This window comes from Stylophora pistillata, chromosome 4, assembly GCF_964205215.1.
Source record: "Stylophora pistillata chromosome 4, jaStyPist1.2, whole genome shotgun sequence".
In the NCBI taxonomy this organism is placed as follows: domain Eukaryota; kingdom Metazoa; phylum Cnidaria; class Anthozoa; order Scleractinia; family Pocilloporidae; genus Stylophora; species Stylophora pistillata.
In genome coordinates this window covers 34,088,452-34,106,562 of record NC_142522.1, presented here as the reverse complement: position 1 = coordinate 34,106,562, position 18,111 = coordinate 34,088,452, and the positions used below count along the sequence as shown (strand labels likewise).

Genomic DNA, 18,111 nt, shown 5'->3' with positions numbered 1-18,111 from the left:
GACAACGTCGTTCCCAGGTTCCCCCTCCTGCAAACGATCGAACGTCCGTGACACCCAAAGTCATCGATGCTTAAGGTCCCTAATGAGTGTCAGGCAACACTTACATCTGTCTCGGGTCGTTAGGGAAACTTCTTCCATTAGCTGGGAGATGTCAAACCTTTATTGCGGCATTTTCATCCTCAATATTTTCTAGGAAAGGCGCAGCTAATTCATGTATCTTTTCTTATTGCTTATTTAAAGTGACTGTCACTATTTATTGTTATTTTCTGCAAGCTTGCAAATAGTTCGACAGCGTAATTTTGAGGAATTCTAGTTTTCACGTAATTTATAACTCTTTCCATAAACAGTAACATGTTGTGGATCTTAAGTAAACGAATATGGTTGAAACTGTAGATAAACAATGAAAAAGAAACATGATTGACGTGCGGTCGCCTTTCTAGAGTAATTGCTCTAAAATGCAAGCGAGAAAAAAATTTGCTTCCAAATCACATAATCTTGATATTTAAGAATTACGAACATATGTATCATGTCATATTCACCATAATGACGATTAACTGTACATCGATCGTACGCAGTGAATTTGGAATTCACTTTTTCTTACAAGGGTGTGAGTCCGGCATTAGTTGGGCAGTAATGCAAGTATTTATTTGCCTCTAATAAGCAGTTGACAATTGAGACAGTCCCAGATCGCTTGAGTAACTTAGCTATACTTTAGAATAAATGTGACAATTGCGATGTCAGAGCTTTTGACAATAAAAACGCTGCTCTTACCACATTGCAAGAATTACACAGAAGAAGACTACTATAGTAGTTTGTGCTGCATGTGCACTTGAGTGTTTGGACAAAAGTCACCCTGAAGTTACCAAGTTCTGGACCATTCAATGTAGTCCCGAATCTTACAACGGGTTTTCATCAAATTGCAAGGCTTTGAGGGTCAGGTGACAAATTTTTCCAAGATCTAAGGCTGCTAAAATATTTGCATCGAGAAAGAGTTTTATAATGTAATAATATTTCAAAGTGTGCGATCGCCCGTGTGATTATAGTCCTGAGAAAGACTGTTGGTGGTGGTGATTGAAGTTTCGACAATCTGTGCGGAAGTCATCATGAGAGTCAAGTGAATAGTTATTGTCAGCAAAATGTTCGGTCATGATTGCCGGGTCTGTTTTGATCCGTCGGCACTAGCTACTTTCAACGACTTACTCTGGAAAGCTGGTTTACCAAATTAGCACAGACTCCCCTCAACAGCACAAGTTAACGTTATTATTATACATTGTAGTCACCATCTGTCTTCTCATTGGCTAAACGCCCACAGTTTTAATTCTGGGAAACAGCGCAGCCTACAGATTATTCACTAATCTGTACCCACAGATTAGTGAATAATCTGTAGGTTGCGTACGCGATGCAGGATTTCCGGTGGAGCAATGTCAAGTTCATGGATAGCGAAGTAAGAATGGCTTCTCGATTCGCTTCATCGACCCAACATGAAATTAAGAAATTACTTGAAGATAAAGTTTTGGAAAATACCAAAAGATCGACAAAAGTGGCGAAGGAACAGTTCTACGAATACCTTAAAGAGAAAAATATTCAGGAGCCACACGACAGAAAGGAATTAGCTCAAGTGAAAATTTGTTTACCACACAGTTGTACATTTTTAAGTTTTCGAAAATAAACTGTGTTCGCTGCGATAATGCGTTTGGCGCTATTTTCTTTAAAAGAATGTATAATAAAACAATTATTGGATTCGGTTTTTGTGATATCCGGAATAGTGAAGGTCTTGGTCAGTGTTATCAGCCTCAGCCTTCGGCTTCTGCTAATAACGCTTACCTCGACCTTGATTATTCCGGATATCACAAAAACCGAATCCAATAACTGTTTACAAACGAAACGGACAGAATGACCTAACGTTACTTACGCCACTTGAGTGTTACAGCCAATAGCATCACAGCAAAACTGACCAATCATTTTACACGAACTGGACTAACAACATTCTACTGACAACAACTATTCACGTGAGTCTGATGATGACTTCCACACAGGTTGTCAAACGTCAGTCGCCACCACCAAAACAGTCCCTCTCAGGACTACATTCACCCGGACAATCGCACTACACTTTCACATCCTACCCCCGGGTTCAAACCATTTACTGTAAAATAATATTGTTTTGGGATCATACAGGTTATAGTTTGATAATGTAACGTGTCAAAAGCGATCTCAATGAACATCTTGTTCCTCTATGGCGACTATGATGTACTCCTTCAACGATAACTTCGTAAAGTATAAAGGATTTGCGCAACCTTCAGGCCTTGAACTTGACATATTTTTCGCAGCACCTGTGCACGCTCAAATTCATACCCGAAACCTCTCTTGGTGCCATATTATAAAGAGTACTTGGTGTTTAGGAGATTAATCTTTCCTCCCTTACATGTTTTAAAACAATTCACGACGTCCTCAATAACTCAAACGAGAGAAGGAGAAAATGAAAAGCTGTTTCAAGCTCGTAACGAGTGAGAGACAAGGAAAGTATTTGAGTTCCCCTCGAAAAATCGAATCTTGTTCCTTTCAAATTCGCAGCGGGTGCTGTTAGTTCTGATCAGCTTGCAACAGCATCCCTCTGAAAAATCACAAAGCTTGAGCTTCGAATCCTTCATTGTTCGGGATTTTCTCTACACAAGGTGTTGCCGGGCTGAGGTTAATCATGAAATCTATAACAAAAACCTTCTGTAAGTGAGTTTGTATTTCCACACGATAACAAAGTAACTCAAAGAGATTACAACAACTTGCCAACTCAATCGTTGTACCTAACTCGCTACAAAAACTGGCCCTGAACGGAGGACTTGGTGAAAGAAAAATCCAACTCAAACCAAAAAAAAAAAAATGAAGACCTAAAAATCTACTATAAACACTGAAAAATATATTGGTAACATACTGCAAAGTTCAGTTTGCCTAGGAACTACTTCGGTGCTGTAAATAAGCAAGAAGGAAAATTACAACCAGAAAAAGGAATTAAACTTTTCAATGAAAATGAAACAACTGTAAGACTCATACTGAAAAAAACCACCAACACGACCTAATAGCGGAATAAGCTGCTTCGCTCTACAAATACCCATAGCCCCGAGAAAAATTCAATCGGAAGTCTATTCTGCAACACACCGTGGTACATTTCGTACTATACATTAAGAAAAGTTTTGATACCAAAGTTTAAAACTGAGCAATCTCGCCCTAAAGGCCTAACAAAACAACTGTTGTTTTCACTAACAGCCAAGCTATACTGTCTAAGATACTCAAGAAGTTCTCGTCGCCGGAGAGGTTGGATACAAATCGTTGCCAAAGTCGTCAGCAAGGATCTCGTCTTTTCTGCAAACAGGTAAAAGTATCAGAAACGTAAATTCAAAGCATTAATTTTGACATAGGTTTAAATGCATTCCTAAAGCATTAAACTTGTTTTGCACACCAATGTTTGTAGAAGTATCAGAGATCCTTGGGGTCGGCGCCGAACAAGCCAATTTTCCATTGACTAATTTTGAAATACATTGAACACAAACTAAAATTCATCTCGTGTCATTACGTTATCATTGAACAACCTTGGAGACGTTCTGGTTAAAGTCTTCCATTAAACTTGGATATCATTTCGCGGCTCATTTCAAATTATACGTTGTGATTCCGTAACTAAAAACATATCATCTTTGAAGACATAAGAGCCATTCCAGTTACTTGCTCTCTCACTAAAACTGACTGGCATAAACATATACCGTGGCAAGATAACTTACCAAAAGATATAAACGTGGGTGACTTTCCACGTGAAAGCGAACGTGGAATAAATTTTCTTTTTTTAAAAATCATCTCTTGGTTGAAGTCTACACCTACCTTCATACAAACATGCTCTGGGCTTACTTTAGAATACATCATTAATTAATACTGACCTACTTACATTCGACAATATCCAAGACTGTTATCTTTAATTTAATTCAAGTCTGATGTCGTCCCCAATGAGTACGAAGGGTGCCCAGTACTTCACCTCGCTGAACTTTCCAGACTCTTTCATGCTCTTCATAGCTTGGTTAAGAGCTTCACTGGCCAGCTTCTCAGTGACCAGTTCTTCATAGAAATATTTCATAAACTCAAGAGTAGCCTCGTCATCAATCGCCCACAACGACACAAGAACAGAGCGAGCACCTGCACCTAAAAACGCTCTTGCAATTCCAACCACTCCCTCGGCCTTAATCTCTCCACGAGCACTGTGACAACAACTCAGCACAACCAACCTTGCTCGTATGCGAGTATCCAACACATTCTTCATTGTTAGAATAAAATCCTCCTCTTTAAAGTGCTGTGATGAGCAGGCACTTCGTGGCGCTAAAGCAATTTCGCCTGTTTCCATTCGGCCATGTGCTGCAAAGTGCACCAACGCAACAGAGGGAAGTCGTCTCAATACCTCATCTTTCTTTGCTTCTTCGCCAATAAGAGGATCAGCGCCAAGGATTCTCCCGATCATCGCTACTTCTTTTCTTGCACATGGCAGTTGATGGAGCTTCTTCCCCTTGAGAAGAACCTCCTCCAGACATGGATCACCCACGAGTAAAGCACCCTTGTTACTGTGGAAGTCGTCTGGGTAATCGTTAATCAATCTCAGAGTAGTCAGAGATGGAATCGTTCGAACTCGAAAAGAGTCACAGAGATAGTTTGACTCAGAATTCATTAATGCTGCAAAAGGGACTAACCACAACGAGCTCTCAGGAACAAAGATAAGTTGATTGCCATTGATGAGATCAGCAATCGGCTCAATGATAACGTCATACAACCTCCGTAAAGCTGTGTTCGGTGAGCATTCAGGAAAGATCTCAGCATGACCTGACCTTTTCTTCATCGATTCCTCATTGCAGGGCTCATCGAGAGAACGATTTTCGCATTTAATAACACCTCTTTTATACTCTCTTGACACTGTGTTTACTAAGCTTTCAATAAAAGTATTGGCGTCTTTGAAGAAGCCATAATTACTTATCTCAATACTTCTCAATTGCATATCTTGAGCGCTGTTAACAGACCAAAAGTATATCTTGCGTTCCTTATCATCTACCGCCATAAAAACTGTATTTGATGGAGCACCGCCAGCAAGAACATCGAAATCATAAGTCGGTGGTGTGCGAGGCCGAAGTTGTATCTCTCCCGCCCTATAATTAAAGCAAATAAGGTCATTGAGCGCCTGTGCACGTCCTTGTTCAGCAAATAGAAGTGCATCCAAAACTTGATTTTGTTTTAAATGAACACGCCACAAAGAGTTATATGCGTTCCTTTGCATGTTGCGGTAGCTAATCTTCCAATCATCTTTCAAACGTAAACTAGCTCGGATAGCATCAAAGCTTACCACACAAGAATGAAACAGGTTGGCAGCTCTTTCTAGGTCGCCCAACCTCCAATAATTATTGCCAAGATTGTGGTAGCTCGTTCCCTCTCCAGCCTTGTCTCCCACTTCTTTGGCAATTTTTAGATCACGTTCATGATACTGGATGGCTCTTTCGAAATCTCCTCGACTTCGATAAGCATTGCCGAGATTACCGTAACTCTTTCCCTCTCCAGCCTTGTCTCCCACTTCTTTGGCAATTTTTAGATGACGTTCATAATACTGGATGGCTCTTTCGAAATCTCCTAGGCTGTCATAAGCATTGCCGAGATTACCGTAACTGTTTCCCTCTCCAGCCTTGTCTCCCACTTCTTTGGCAATTTTTAGATGACGTTCATGATACTGGATGGCTCTTTCGAAATCTCCTAGGCTGTCATAAGCAATGCCGAGATTACCGTAACTCTTTCCCTCTCCAGCCTTGTCTCCCACTTCTTTGGCAATTTTTAGATCACGTTCATGATACTGGATGGCTCTTTCAAAATCTCCTAGACTTCGATAAGCATTGCCGAGATTACAGTAACTCTTTCCCTCTCCAGCCTTGTCTCCCACTTCTTTGGCAATTTTTAGATCACGTTCATGATACTGGATGGCTCTTTCGAAATCTCCTAGGCTGTCATAAGCATTGCCGAGATTACCGTAACTCTTTCCCTCTCCAGCCTTGTCTCCCACTTCTTTGGCAATTTTTAGTTGACGTTCATGATACTGGATGGCTCTTTCGAAATCTCCTAGGCTGTCATAAGCATTGCCGAGATTACCGTAACTGTTTCCCTCTCCAGCCTTGTCTCCCACTTCTTTGGCAATTTTTAGATGTCGTTCATGATACTGGATGGCTCTTTCGAAATCTCCTCGACTTCGATAGGCATTGCCGAGATTACCGTAACTCTTTCCCTCTCCAGCCTTGTCTCCCACTTCTTTGGCAATTTTTAGATCACGTTCATGATACTGGATGGCTCTTTCGAAATCTCCTAGGCTGTGATAAGCATTGCCGAGATTACAGTAACTCTTTCCCTCTCCAGCCTTGTCTCCCACTTCTTTGGCAATTTTTAGATCACGTTCATGATACTGGATGGCTCTTTCGAAATCTCCTAGGCTGTCATAAGCATTGCCGAGATTACCGTAACTCTTTCCCTCTCCAGCCTTGTCTCCCACTTCTTTGGAAATTTTTAGATGACGTTCATGATACTGGATGGCTCTTTCGAAATCTCCTAGGCTGTCATAAGCATTGCCGAGATTACAGTAACTCTTTCCCTCTCCAGCCTTGTCTCCCACTTCTTTGGCAATTTTTAGATGACGTTCATGATACTGGATGGCTCTTTCGAAATCTCCTAGACTTCGATAAGCAATGCCGAGATTACAGTAACTGTTTCCCTCTCCAGCCTTGTCTCCCACTTCTTTGGCAATTTTTAGATGACGTTCATGATACTGGATGGCTCTTTTGAAATCTCCTAGCGTATGATAATGACATCCGAGATTGCAGTAACACTTTCCTTTTAAAGCTTTGTCCCCCACTGCAATAGCATAGAGGAGGACCCTTTGGACAGCTGTTTGAGGTAGGTCTTTGTTGCTTTGTTTCTCCTATGGTTTGAAGTTGGAAATGTTTAAATCATTCAGTTACCTTTGTACCTCTTGGCCTACGTATCCCCAATTTCCTTTTTCTAATGGCCAACCATAGGAGCCAGACTTGTGCGCCTATATGGTGGAACTCGATTTATCATACCAACCTTAGCTGGTAGCTGAGGAAATGTCTCTGAGTATTTTCACGACGAAAACTGCTTTTGCACAGTCATCGTCCCTCGAGGTTTATGAATGATAATATCTTTGAAGCTAAGCGTAAACTTAACGTTGGGGTCTAAGAAAATTCAATAATTTAATTCAATCATTTTAAATAGTCAATAGCTCAGAGTAAAAACTTATAAGAGAACAGCGCACGGCTAATGACTTCTGTAAAATACAGCTGCCAAAATGTCATAGATTATAAACACACTCCAGATATCATAGACGTAAGAACTGCTTTCTTATGTCTATGGAAACATCGAACTGGTCCTCTTGCATGGAATCCCATCAATGAAACGTCTTTTTCCATGTTACTTCTTGTTTTCAATGAAATTTTAATGTCGTAACTGTCCACTAACCTCGCTTTTTGCGCTGTATTTTTCATGGCTAATCTTTACTTCTTGTTTCGTTCCTGATTCATCTGTTCCATCGGTTTGCTCACTTACACATTGAGTCCACAAATCAAGTAACATCTTGTTGTTCTCAATCTTTACAAGATCGAGTCAAAGAATTGTCTCATAAAAGGGGTTTCGGTTCATTTTCTTTTGCAGAATGAAAACAAACTTAACCAGGCTCATTCTACCATTCATCCTGATGGAATTAAAAGAAGCCGCGAGAGCTAAAAGTAATAAAACCAGAACTATTTCAACTTGTATTACTTCTCTCACTAGTAGTGGTAATGGCAGTAGTAGTAGAAGCAGCAGCAGCAGTAACAGCGGCGCTTTCAGCACCACTATATCCTTCAAGATATTTAAAATTCAAACTGCATACTATAACACTAAAAGCTGTTTTCCGTGAATGCCGTGCGTTAGACTTGAAGAATGTCATTGATCTTACGTTTAAGGTTACCGTGCACCTTTAGGGGTGTCTCGCGTGCAAGCGATGTAGCGCGTCCGCTTTGAACTGTAGATATCTAAACTCCTGTATCAAATTAAAGCTTATAGGACTGGCTATCAGCCACAGACTATACCAAAAATTTTGATAAAAATTAATTGTCAAATTTTTCACAACTTCCAAATGCGAGTGCCCGAATCACCTTTTGAACGTTACATGTCAAAGCGAATTTTGTTTTTGCTTATATAATGTGTTCCACCGTTTCCGGGGCCAAAGCACTAAAAAAGGTGTTTGCGATTTGCCATATTCAATTTCAGTGAAAAGTTACAGAACATTTTTGAAATAGGATTTAAAAAATGTGGAGTGATCGTACAAAAATCGCTCTTGAAAAAATTGTATTTAGAAATAAAATATTCGAACACACGCTTTTGTTGTTTATATGTAAAACTAGCGACTGTCAAAATTAGAGAGCAATTGAACAAATTCCCTTTGACTTGTAGCTCTTAAAAGGTGATTCGGGCGCTCGCATTTATGAGTCGTGAAAAAATTCGACAATTAATTTTTTTAAAGAAATTTTGGTATAGTCTGATAGCAAGTCCTATAAGCTTTAATTTGATATGGGTTTAGATATCTATAGTTTAAACCAGACGTGCTACATCGCTTGCACGCGGGACACCCCTAAAGGTGAACAGTAACCTTAAATACCCCAAGAGACTCTGTTGTCCTTATATTGCATGGTAGACTGTTCCATAATGTGGCACCATTGTAGCCAAAGCATTTTCTGTAATAATTAGTGCACGGCAAGGGAACATTGAGCTTACTTTCAGAGTCCCTGAGGTCATAAGCAGAGTCACGCCACGTAAACTTTGAATACAGATACTCTGGAGCTAGCCCGTGCAGACATCTATACATCACGATGGCTTTATGACTTTCCTGCTGGCGTGCAAGATTTTTCCACCCTAAGAACTCGAGTAGCTCATTTGCATCAGCATTATAGTTAGAGAATATCAACATACGGGCTGCTCTATGCCGCAGTTTTTCTTGTAGCGTTTTCCCACAGCTACCCCAAACAATGTAACAGTAATCAAAGTGAGGTTTTATTAAAGCTTGGTAAATGAGATGTACATGTTTTTAATTAATTTTTTTTAAATATAGACTAATGAGCAGTACTTCTGCGAACAATAGTTGTAAAACTTCTTTTATTTTCAGACGCGTTTAGTCTAACTGTCGTAGACTTCTTCAGGGAGTTTTACAGGGATAACTAAACGCCTGTATTTGTAAGCCAAAGTTACAGGGGCCGATGACCGTAAAGGCTTGGCCGGACTTACAAACAGGAACAGGGGAAGCTGTGAAAAATTTGTGAAAAATTTGACACGCGTAAGGCAAGGTGAGAAAAATATTTCGGGGGCCACGGTTTTAGCTCTGAAGAAGTCTACGACAGTTAGACGAAACGCGTCGGAAAATAAAAGAAGTTTTACAACTACTGTTCGCAGAAGTGCTGCTCACTAGTCTATGTTTAAAAATTGTTCAAGTCAATACTAGAAGAAGCCACATGGCGAACAAAACTGGTGACAAAATATATGATTTTCATATATTTATTCTATCTCATTTATCACTTTCACGGGTTCATTACGAATCAACTTAACGGCCTGCTCTCAGTTGGCTTGTTAGCTCAATTGGTTAGAGCGCTGCACTAGTATCGCAGAGGTCAGTGGTTCGAGTCCCGTACAGGCCTGATTTTTTTCAGGTCTGAATTTCGCTATTGCTGAAATAGCGCTATCTACTGCGAGGATCGTCCATCATACGTATCAAATACCGCAGTTCAAAATATATGATTTTCATATATTTATTCTATCTCATTTATCACTTTCACGGGTTCATTACGAATCAACTTAACGGCCTGCTCTCAGTTGGCTTGTTAGCTCAATTGGTTAGAGCGCTGCACTAGTATCGCAGAGGTCAGTGGTTCGAGTCCCGTACAGGCCTGATTTTTTTCAGGTCTGAATTTCGCTATTGCTGAAATAGCGCTATCTACTGCGAGGATCGTCCATCATACGTATCAAATACCGCAGTTCAAAATATATGATTTTCATATATTTATTCTATCTCAAAACTGGTGACAGTCGCTCCGGACCAAAACGCCGCCGATCTTCAGCCTTGTTTGATCCAGAGCTACCACGTCCAGTAAGCAGTTACTCCAGACTCGACCCCACTATCGAAACCATCCTCCAAAGGACAGTTTGAATGTGAGCAGATGCCGAGAAAGCCTACTCCTCTCTCCAAGCTAGAATCAAATTGCTAAAGACTCACGCGGGCCAAGGCACTACTCCATCTGGTCTTAGGATCAAGAAAATCCAAGAAGCCAAAGGACATAATGTTGACGAGCTTCAAGCCATATTTGACGACATTGTTCGCGAGGCAGAATTGAAGCTGTTGGAAGCTGCTAAAGATCATCTCTGCGCTGAAGTGAAAGTCCATCAGGAGGCCTTTCGTTCCACTACTGCAAATACCGAAGGGACGATTGCGCGATGGAAGGTTGAGCTCCGGAAAACCGATATTTCGGAAGATCAAGCTAGCAGCCTCTGTGTCGCCGCTTCAGCCTTCGCAAAAGAACTTTCTAAAGACAGTGCAGTCTCTAGAGCTTCTAAAGCTCTTCAAGCGGAGATTGACCGCAAGGAAAAACATAAAAGTCTTGTTCAAATCGACATTAGCGAGGGTTTCGTGCCTTCGGAAACTTCGATCCGAGAGATCGTTTGAAACGAACTCCGTCTTCCTCTGGCACAACAAACCGAGTCGATACAAGTCGACAGCGCGAAGTATCTATCGTCCACTCCGGTCCTCATGGAAAGCAAAATACTAAAACCGGTGCCAAGCGCAATGGTAAAAAATCAGTGCCCGCGGAAAAGCCGACCCGAACACCGAAAGGCCAACCAACGCCAGAGGTCAAGATCAAGTTCTAACAATTCTCGAACGCCGTCAAAAAACGCCCGAGGCAAAGGTTCAAGCCACGTAAAATAGACAGACGTTCTACAATCCAGAATGGTTATTTAAGATGGCAAATCGACCACTATTTGACCTGCTTCCACGAAACTCGGAAATCCACAACTTTACTTCTGCTGAGCTGACTAAGCGGCACTCTAAAGTTCTGGGCCTATGCCTGAAGTTCAGACCTTCCCTGCGACCTCCGACTGTTCCTCAGTTCGACCAGCAAATTCAAGACTTTTGCCGAAGAGTTTGCCTCCAAGATAAGTTTTCCAAACAACCTCAAAGCAGTGATTTCAGTCCCAGATTGTACGTTCCAACTGGCTGGATTCCACTGAGGGAAAACCCACATCTTAAAGACAAACTCTTCGCGCTTCGCAAAGAGTTACAAAAGAGCATCACGGCTGAAAAGCCGCACTGGAGAAACAATCTCTCGAAGCAAGAGCGAGAAGACCTCCACGAGTTAAAATCCAATCCTGGCATTAAAATTCTGCCCTCGGATAAAAACCCTGGACCGGCTCTTCTGTCAACGGACTGCGTTGACGCGGAGATACTCAGACATTTGCATGACGAGCTGTCATACCGCAAAGTCACGCAACAGGATTGGTATGCTAATTGTACTTATGTAATTAATTCTCGCGAAAGGCTCATGTCTATTTACAGCAGATTTATCTCCGCTAATGTTGCTCGCTTTTGCGTAGTTTCGATAATTTTATAAACCCGGCTAAGTTCTACATCATCCCTAAAGTTCATAAAGACCCCATGTTGGGGAGACCAATTGCTGCTTCCCATTCATATATCACTAGGCCAATTAGTATTTTTGTTGACGAGCTTATTAAGCCCGTTATACATTTGCCTACGGTCCTTAGGGATTCTTGTGAACTTATTCAATTACTTGAGAGCACAGTCTTTCCTAAATCAAGCTGTCTTCTTGTCACCGCGGATTTTGCATCGTTATATCCCAACGTAGGCACTAAAAAAGCCTTTGTGGCTCTCGACTTGCTCCTTGGCGAAGCAAGGGCTCCCGAAACTCCACTACTGACTGAGCTTGCCAGAATTGTATTCGACAATAACTATTTATCATCTGAATTCAGTCCGGATATTTTTCACCAAATGTTTGATATTGCTATGGGCACTCCTTTTTGCCGTCACAGTCGCAAACGCTTTTATGTAATTCCTCGAAAAAGATATTGTCTGTGTGTCTGTGTGTCTTTATTGTTCAAAAGATAAAATTACATATCTTATGTTACATCTAATACAGGAAGTACACTTTCACAAAGCTACATTATACTTAAAAACAATTCTATTAAAAAATGTATTCTTAAAACGGTTTGTGCGAATAGCGGGCATGACAGGGGATTTATTTCTCAAATTATACTTCGTGATCTTGGTCTCAGGGAAGTAGGCTCTAAGAGGATGGCTCAGGATAGTTGAAACCTTGCGACAAATTTTGTGATCTTGCGTTTTAAGTAAGTCACCTATCACTAATTTCTTAGATATGTATTTACGTTTAAAACAACGATCTAAAAACTGCTGGGCTATAGTTAGCTCTGACTCAGAGGCCCCATGCACAGATAGAGCATAAGTGATATTAGGTAGGACAATGGAATTAATTGTGGAACAGTACTCTCAATTTCTCGTGCTCTACGAGCGTTTCATTGATGACATTTTTGCCATTTGGTGTGGACCCAGGGATACCCTCCTGACATTTCTTGGTGCTCTTAATACCAAAAACGATCGAATCAAGCTTACTCATTGTATTAGCGACAGTAGCCTTTTTTTTTCTAGATCTTCGTCTGTTTAAGGATAATTCCCCAAGCGTGCTGCAATTTTCTACGTATCAGAAGGCTCTCTACATACCATTCGAGTCGTTTCACCGCTCTAGCAACAAGAAAGCTTTTATAAAAGGGGAGCTTATGAGATATGCTAGAAACAGTTCTTCCTTTGAGTCTTTCTTCGAGACTAGGGATAAGTTTTGGACGCGACTGCGACTTAGAGGCTATCCATTTAAGTTTTTACTGCCGCTGTTTCACGGTATACGTTACCACGACAGGGAGAAATGGATCTCCCGGCCACCTAAACATAGATCTCGGCCACGCAGGACTCCTGTCTTCAAGACTACGTTCAACTGCAGTCATGCCCGTATTAAGAAGGTTATCAGTAATATTCTGCCAGACTTATATTGTACTGTGTGTTACAAGAAAACTGTGACAATAGCTAATCTATGTAAGTAATTCTTTTGGGGGCCACGGTTTTAGCTACAACTGTGGCCCCCAAAATATTTTTCTCACCTTGCCTTAAGCCTGGTTCACATATGATCGCAGACGATCGCACTCGATCGCCAGCGATCGTCTGCGATTATATGTGAACAGCTCTGCGATCGTGTGCGATCGCGATCGCAGGAATAGAACCATGTTCTATTCGTGCGATCGATTACGATCGTCTCCGATCGCGTGCGATCAATGTGAACAAAGTCCTCTGATCATGCGATTGAAATGTGTCCCATAATGCTATGTTTTCCAGCATACAGCACTGCAAGCGGCATGATGCCTTGACAACCGATTGTTTATCAAGTTTTACACGTGTATCACACGGTGTTTTGACAAGATGGAAGGTGAAATTGACACGGAACAGTCTATGGAAGAAATCAGAAAATACGATTGTTTGTTCAATCACTTTAAGACTTTCCGCACCCAGAAGCAACATTTCTTCTTCGACCTAGCAGCGAATCTCCGTTGAAGTAGAGACAACAGAAGCAGAATGTTAACACCTATTAAAAGTTCAGCGTCCTTGGCGTCGATGATCGATCGCTGCGACCGGCTGCGATCCTGAACAAGCGATTCGCGATCTTCTGTTGAGTGGTTTCAGCGATCGTGCGATCACCTGCGATCGTCTGCGATTATATGTAAACTAGGCTTTACACGTGTTAAATTTTTCACAACTTCGCCTGTTCCTGACCGTAAGTCCCGCTAAGCCTTTACAGTCATCGGCCCCTGTAACTTTGGCTTATAAATAGAGGCGTTTATACTTGTAAAACTCCCTGAAGAAGTCTACGACAGTTAGACGAAACGCTTACTAGTCTATATTTAAAATTTTTTTTAAAAAATTAAAAAATAAGGTTGATGCTGTAAGATGTAAGATTAAGATTCGTGGTATTTAGACGAAAGTCAGGCTTTTCACTCCCGAGATTGACCACCCCTCTACTTTTTGGCGCTGGGGGCCCTTTAAATCACTCGAAAAAAGGCTAACTTTGCGGTACTGAAAATGTATATTCCCGACAAACTTACGGTAAATCAGCTTTTAAGAGGCTTATCTACCTCATTCTTAACATTATGGGTACTTTAAAACAATTTTTTTTTTAAAGTGCGGTTTTTTATTTCCTATTCAATACCATTTTACAACGGTCCATACCTTTCCCAATCACTACCAAGGATTTATTGATAGGCACAAGAAACTCCTTTGACACAACTATTTCTTAAAAAGGTTCAAGGTTGCTCTTAGGACTATTTTTCCGCCAAAATTGATCACTTGTAAAATATTCTACTTTTTAATGAAACTACATTTTTAATCATTTTGTTTTCATATAATTCAGTCTAAGAACAAGGAAACTTCAATACTGTACTTACAATTAATTTGAAGTTCATAATGTATAAAAAATATACTCATGAACACAGCTTACCTGACAGAAATTACATGAATATTTCCTGCGAAAATGCTTTCGGGATAAGAGCTACGGATTATTGCCTGGTCAAGAACGTAAACTGTGTATTTTACATTGCTATGATTTGACTTAAGGTTACTTCCCACCTTCAGAGGCCAAAAAATCGTTTTTCGTTTTTTGGACTAGATTGAAGTTTCTAACCATTGCAAGAAGGTCAACGTAAACAAGTAAAGGAAATATTTGTTTCACATAATATTGTAGTACCAATAGACCACTTTCATAAATTGCTGCCGGATTAATATTCTTTTGTTTAAATTCAAATTAGCCCTTCTGGCCTCGCTTGAGATAATGTATTCTTTTGAATTTTGTACTGGAGAACGAGGCCAGAAGGGCTAATTTAAATTAAAACAAAAGAATATTAATCCGGCAGCCATTTATGAAAGTGGTCTATAGGATCTGGTAAGTAAAATTTACTTAAATATCATGCCAAAGATTCTTTTAGTATTTATGGCTTAATTTGCATTTAACATCACACTGTTACGAGTTTAAGAACGTCCAACCTATAGTCGACCCAAAAGCTGCACTAGATATAATTTTACAAACGCGAAACATATCAGTGAGGTTGGCGAGCTTTTGTGTCAAGGGCGATTTGAACTTGCGTAGATTTGCCTTTATACAGGAAGTTTTGCTTTGATCCGTAAACATTTCTATAATTGCGCCGTGTTTTTATCATGACGTTAATGATATAAACACTCAGTATAAACCGTGACGAATTTGTTGTGGAACATTTCAATCTTTTTCCACAAACTGCGTGTTGGGTAAAGATACAAAAAGACATCCGTCTATTAATCTTTATTGTGGGAAGACTGTATTTTTACTCTTCATAGAACGGTGTTGGCCACGAAAAATATTCTCAAATCGTTTCAGTAAGATTTTATCACAAGCAAAAACCATACCAGGTATGGGTATATTTCACTTCAAAAAGTAATTAGTGTGCTATTTCAATTTGGTGACGATTCCCACATGGCAAAATTGCTTGATTCACAGTCATAATCACACGTTTCTTTCATAAATTTTTTCCTGACGAGGCCCAAGTCAATGCATTCTGTTCACATTTGGCCAAGGTGCTTTTCCAAGTATAATCCTACACGAACCTCAATAAAATGGAAAAGTGCCCTAGGGAGGAGGGTCAGGAACTAGCGCTGTATACAACGATCATCCGTGTTGAGATTAAGGAAAAAAGTGCTGCAATTATCTACTTGTGGCCCTGGATAATACTCATACTACAAAGATAAAGTCCGGCCTTCTTTTCGTTTTTGCTATCAGTGATTCTTTTTTTTTTTTTTTTTCCCTTTCTTCAATTTGTTTACTTCCGATGCATTCTGTGATCTTGAGGATTAAGATACCCAGAGTTAAACTTCAATCAAACTTTACCTTTATTTCAAATCATTAAAAAGTAGAACTTTAAAGGTAAAACTGGGTCACCTTTAGATATATACGGTAGTTAAATTTTGGTTACTGTGACATGTTAAATTAATGTACCATTTCTGTCGCTACAAGGAAACAGATGTAAAAGTCTCCTTAAGTACAGTAAAAATCGGACTGAAAACCTTGTAACCAGTAGAGGAGTGAACAAATCATACCTAGAGTGGAAAAACTGAGAATACAAAATATATTTCTTTTATTGTCAACTAAGCCCCCTTTATGTACATGTACTATATACGTCAACTGGATTAAATAGATTCAGCCGAAATCTTATGTTTTGTGACATTTTTTGTTTTAGCTAATGTCGAAGAAAGCATTACCGACTGCGCGATGAAGAAACTGCCAACAGGTCAAGCGACACTCAAAAGGCTATTTTACCTGCCCACGATATATAGCTGAAAGATAATAAAGCATAAAATGCATGCTGGGATCGGTAGAACCGAGACAGCTTTCACTCCTTCATCTTGCATACTTTTCTGTTATCAGCCGAACTATTAAAGGACTGAGGAGTCAGTTTGGATAACAGAAATATACATTTTGGAAGATTCAGTTTATTGAGAGCGGGTTTTCTGTATCCTTACATCCACAGGAACCTCATCACAAAATAAAGAAACAATTCAATTATAGTAAATATCCCTTTTTTTTTTAAATTTCAGTCTGAAGTTGGGCCAGCTGTTGAAGCAGATGTCTTTGCACAGCCACATCAGGAAGAAGATAAGTACGTTTTATTAACATCAGATGATGTGGAAGAGCGTTGTACGACATCGTCCCAATCATCCCGACAAAGCGTTCCAGAGGCGGAAATCAGCATATTGTCTAATGAAATTGAAGAACAGCAAATGAAAAGGCAGATACTAAACAACACCATTCTCACGTTGGCCGAGAGGAAACCTGTGCTGATCACCGCAATAAATATGCACTGAGTGACCCAAGTCACACCAACTGGCAGGGTACATATGAGCACGAACATGACATCAACTGTGAGAAATGCGAGTCCCTTGAGGAACTTTTCAAGGAGATTGAATCTGAGATAAACCCTGTTAAAATTTCAAAAGGGCAGAGATGGCAGTTAAGCCACGAATGCGAACTATGCATGATGTCTATCCGGGATTGGAAGACGCATTTGCTTCGCACTGTAAAACAAGAAGAGGGAAAACAATATGTTCTTCATCAGCTTGATTTGAAATTATGTTTAGTCGTGATGGACTGGGCCATGAAATACTTCCCACAACGTTACAGAGAGCGGATGGGTGAGTTTTTCGGAAAACGAGGCCGCAGTTGGCATGTGAGCGCTCTGATCACGAAGCAGGTGCAGACATTTCAAGTTGAATGCTTTGTTCATATATTTGATAACTGCACGCAGAACAGCTTCGCTGTATCCTCTATTATAGAACATCTCCTGAAAACCGTGAAGAAAGAGTCACCCCAAATTGAGAATGCCTATCTGAGATCTGATAACACAGGTATTGTATTATATTGTATTGTATTTTATTGTAATCAGACATGACAAGACATGACATGACATGACACTTAGCATAATGACGCACTACCCAGAAATAGCAAAGCTAGTCTCGGCGGGTAGTGTGTGGACGCTAAGACATCTAAAATAAAATTCGGCTCAACAAAAGATTCAATAAATATACAAGAAACAGAAATTAGATATCAAATCAGTAAAGCAGAAATGACAATATGAGATAAAATACAGGAAGAGAAACACATGACAATAAATAGAAGAACACATAAGTTATACACTACTATTAACTGGATTTAACTTTCGACACATCATTGATTATTCGTTCGGCAGGTTGTTACCATAGCGGATTCCTTTTTCTCAGTTTTCCACTCATTAGTCAATGAACCAGTGTAAAGGTACTGCGTTACAATTCCTCAGAACCTTCGTCAGGAAAAGACATTTGAGATGGAAAGACGGCACAAATGAAGGCACATGTACGACGATGGGTCATCACTACAGAAGACA

General features: G+C 40.2%; 1 protein-coding gene across 12 annotated transcripts in view; it reads right to left on the bottom strand.

The window, feature by feature from the left end:
• Positions 1 to 619: 619 nt before the first annotated feature.
• The window catches only part of LOC148733448 (uncharacterized), a 29,065-nt gene continuing 11,573 nt past the window's right edge, over positions 620 to 18,111 (bottom strand). For 7 of the 12 annotated variants that reach the window (XR_016000532.1, XR_016000527.1, XR_016000533.1 and 4 more), the window contains 4 exons: positions 7,531 to 7,659; positions 3,929 to 6,973; positions 3,257 to 3,354; positions 2,717 to 2,961 (listed from right to left, as the gene is read on the bottom strand). Coding sequence is in view for 2 of the 12 variants with exons in the window: in XM_088758444.1 (XP_088614570.1) it covers positions 3,956 to 6,973; positions 7,531 to 7,659 (3,147 nt within the window). In the remaining 10 variants the exon portion in view is untranslated. The other 5 variants (XR_016000528.1, XR_016000529.1, XR_016000530.1 and 2 more) reach the window with 5 other exon arrangements.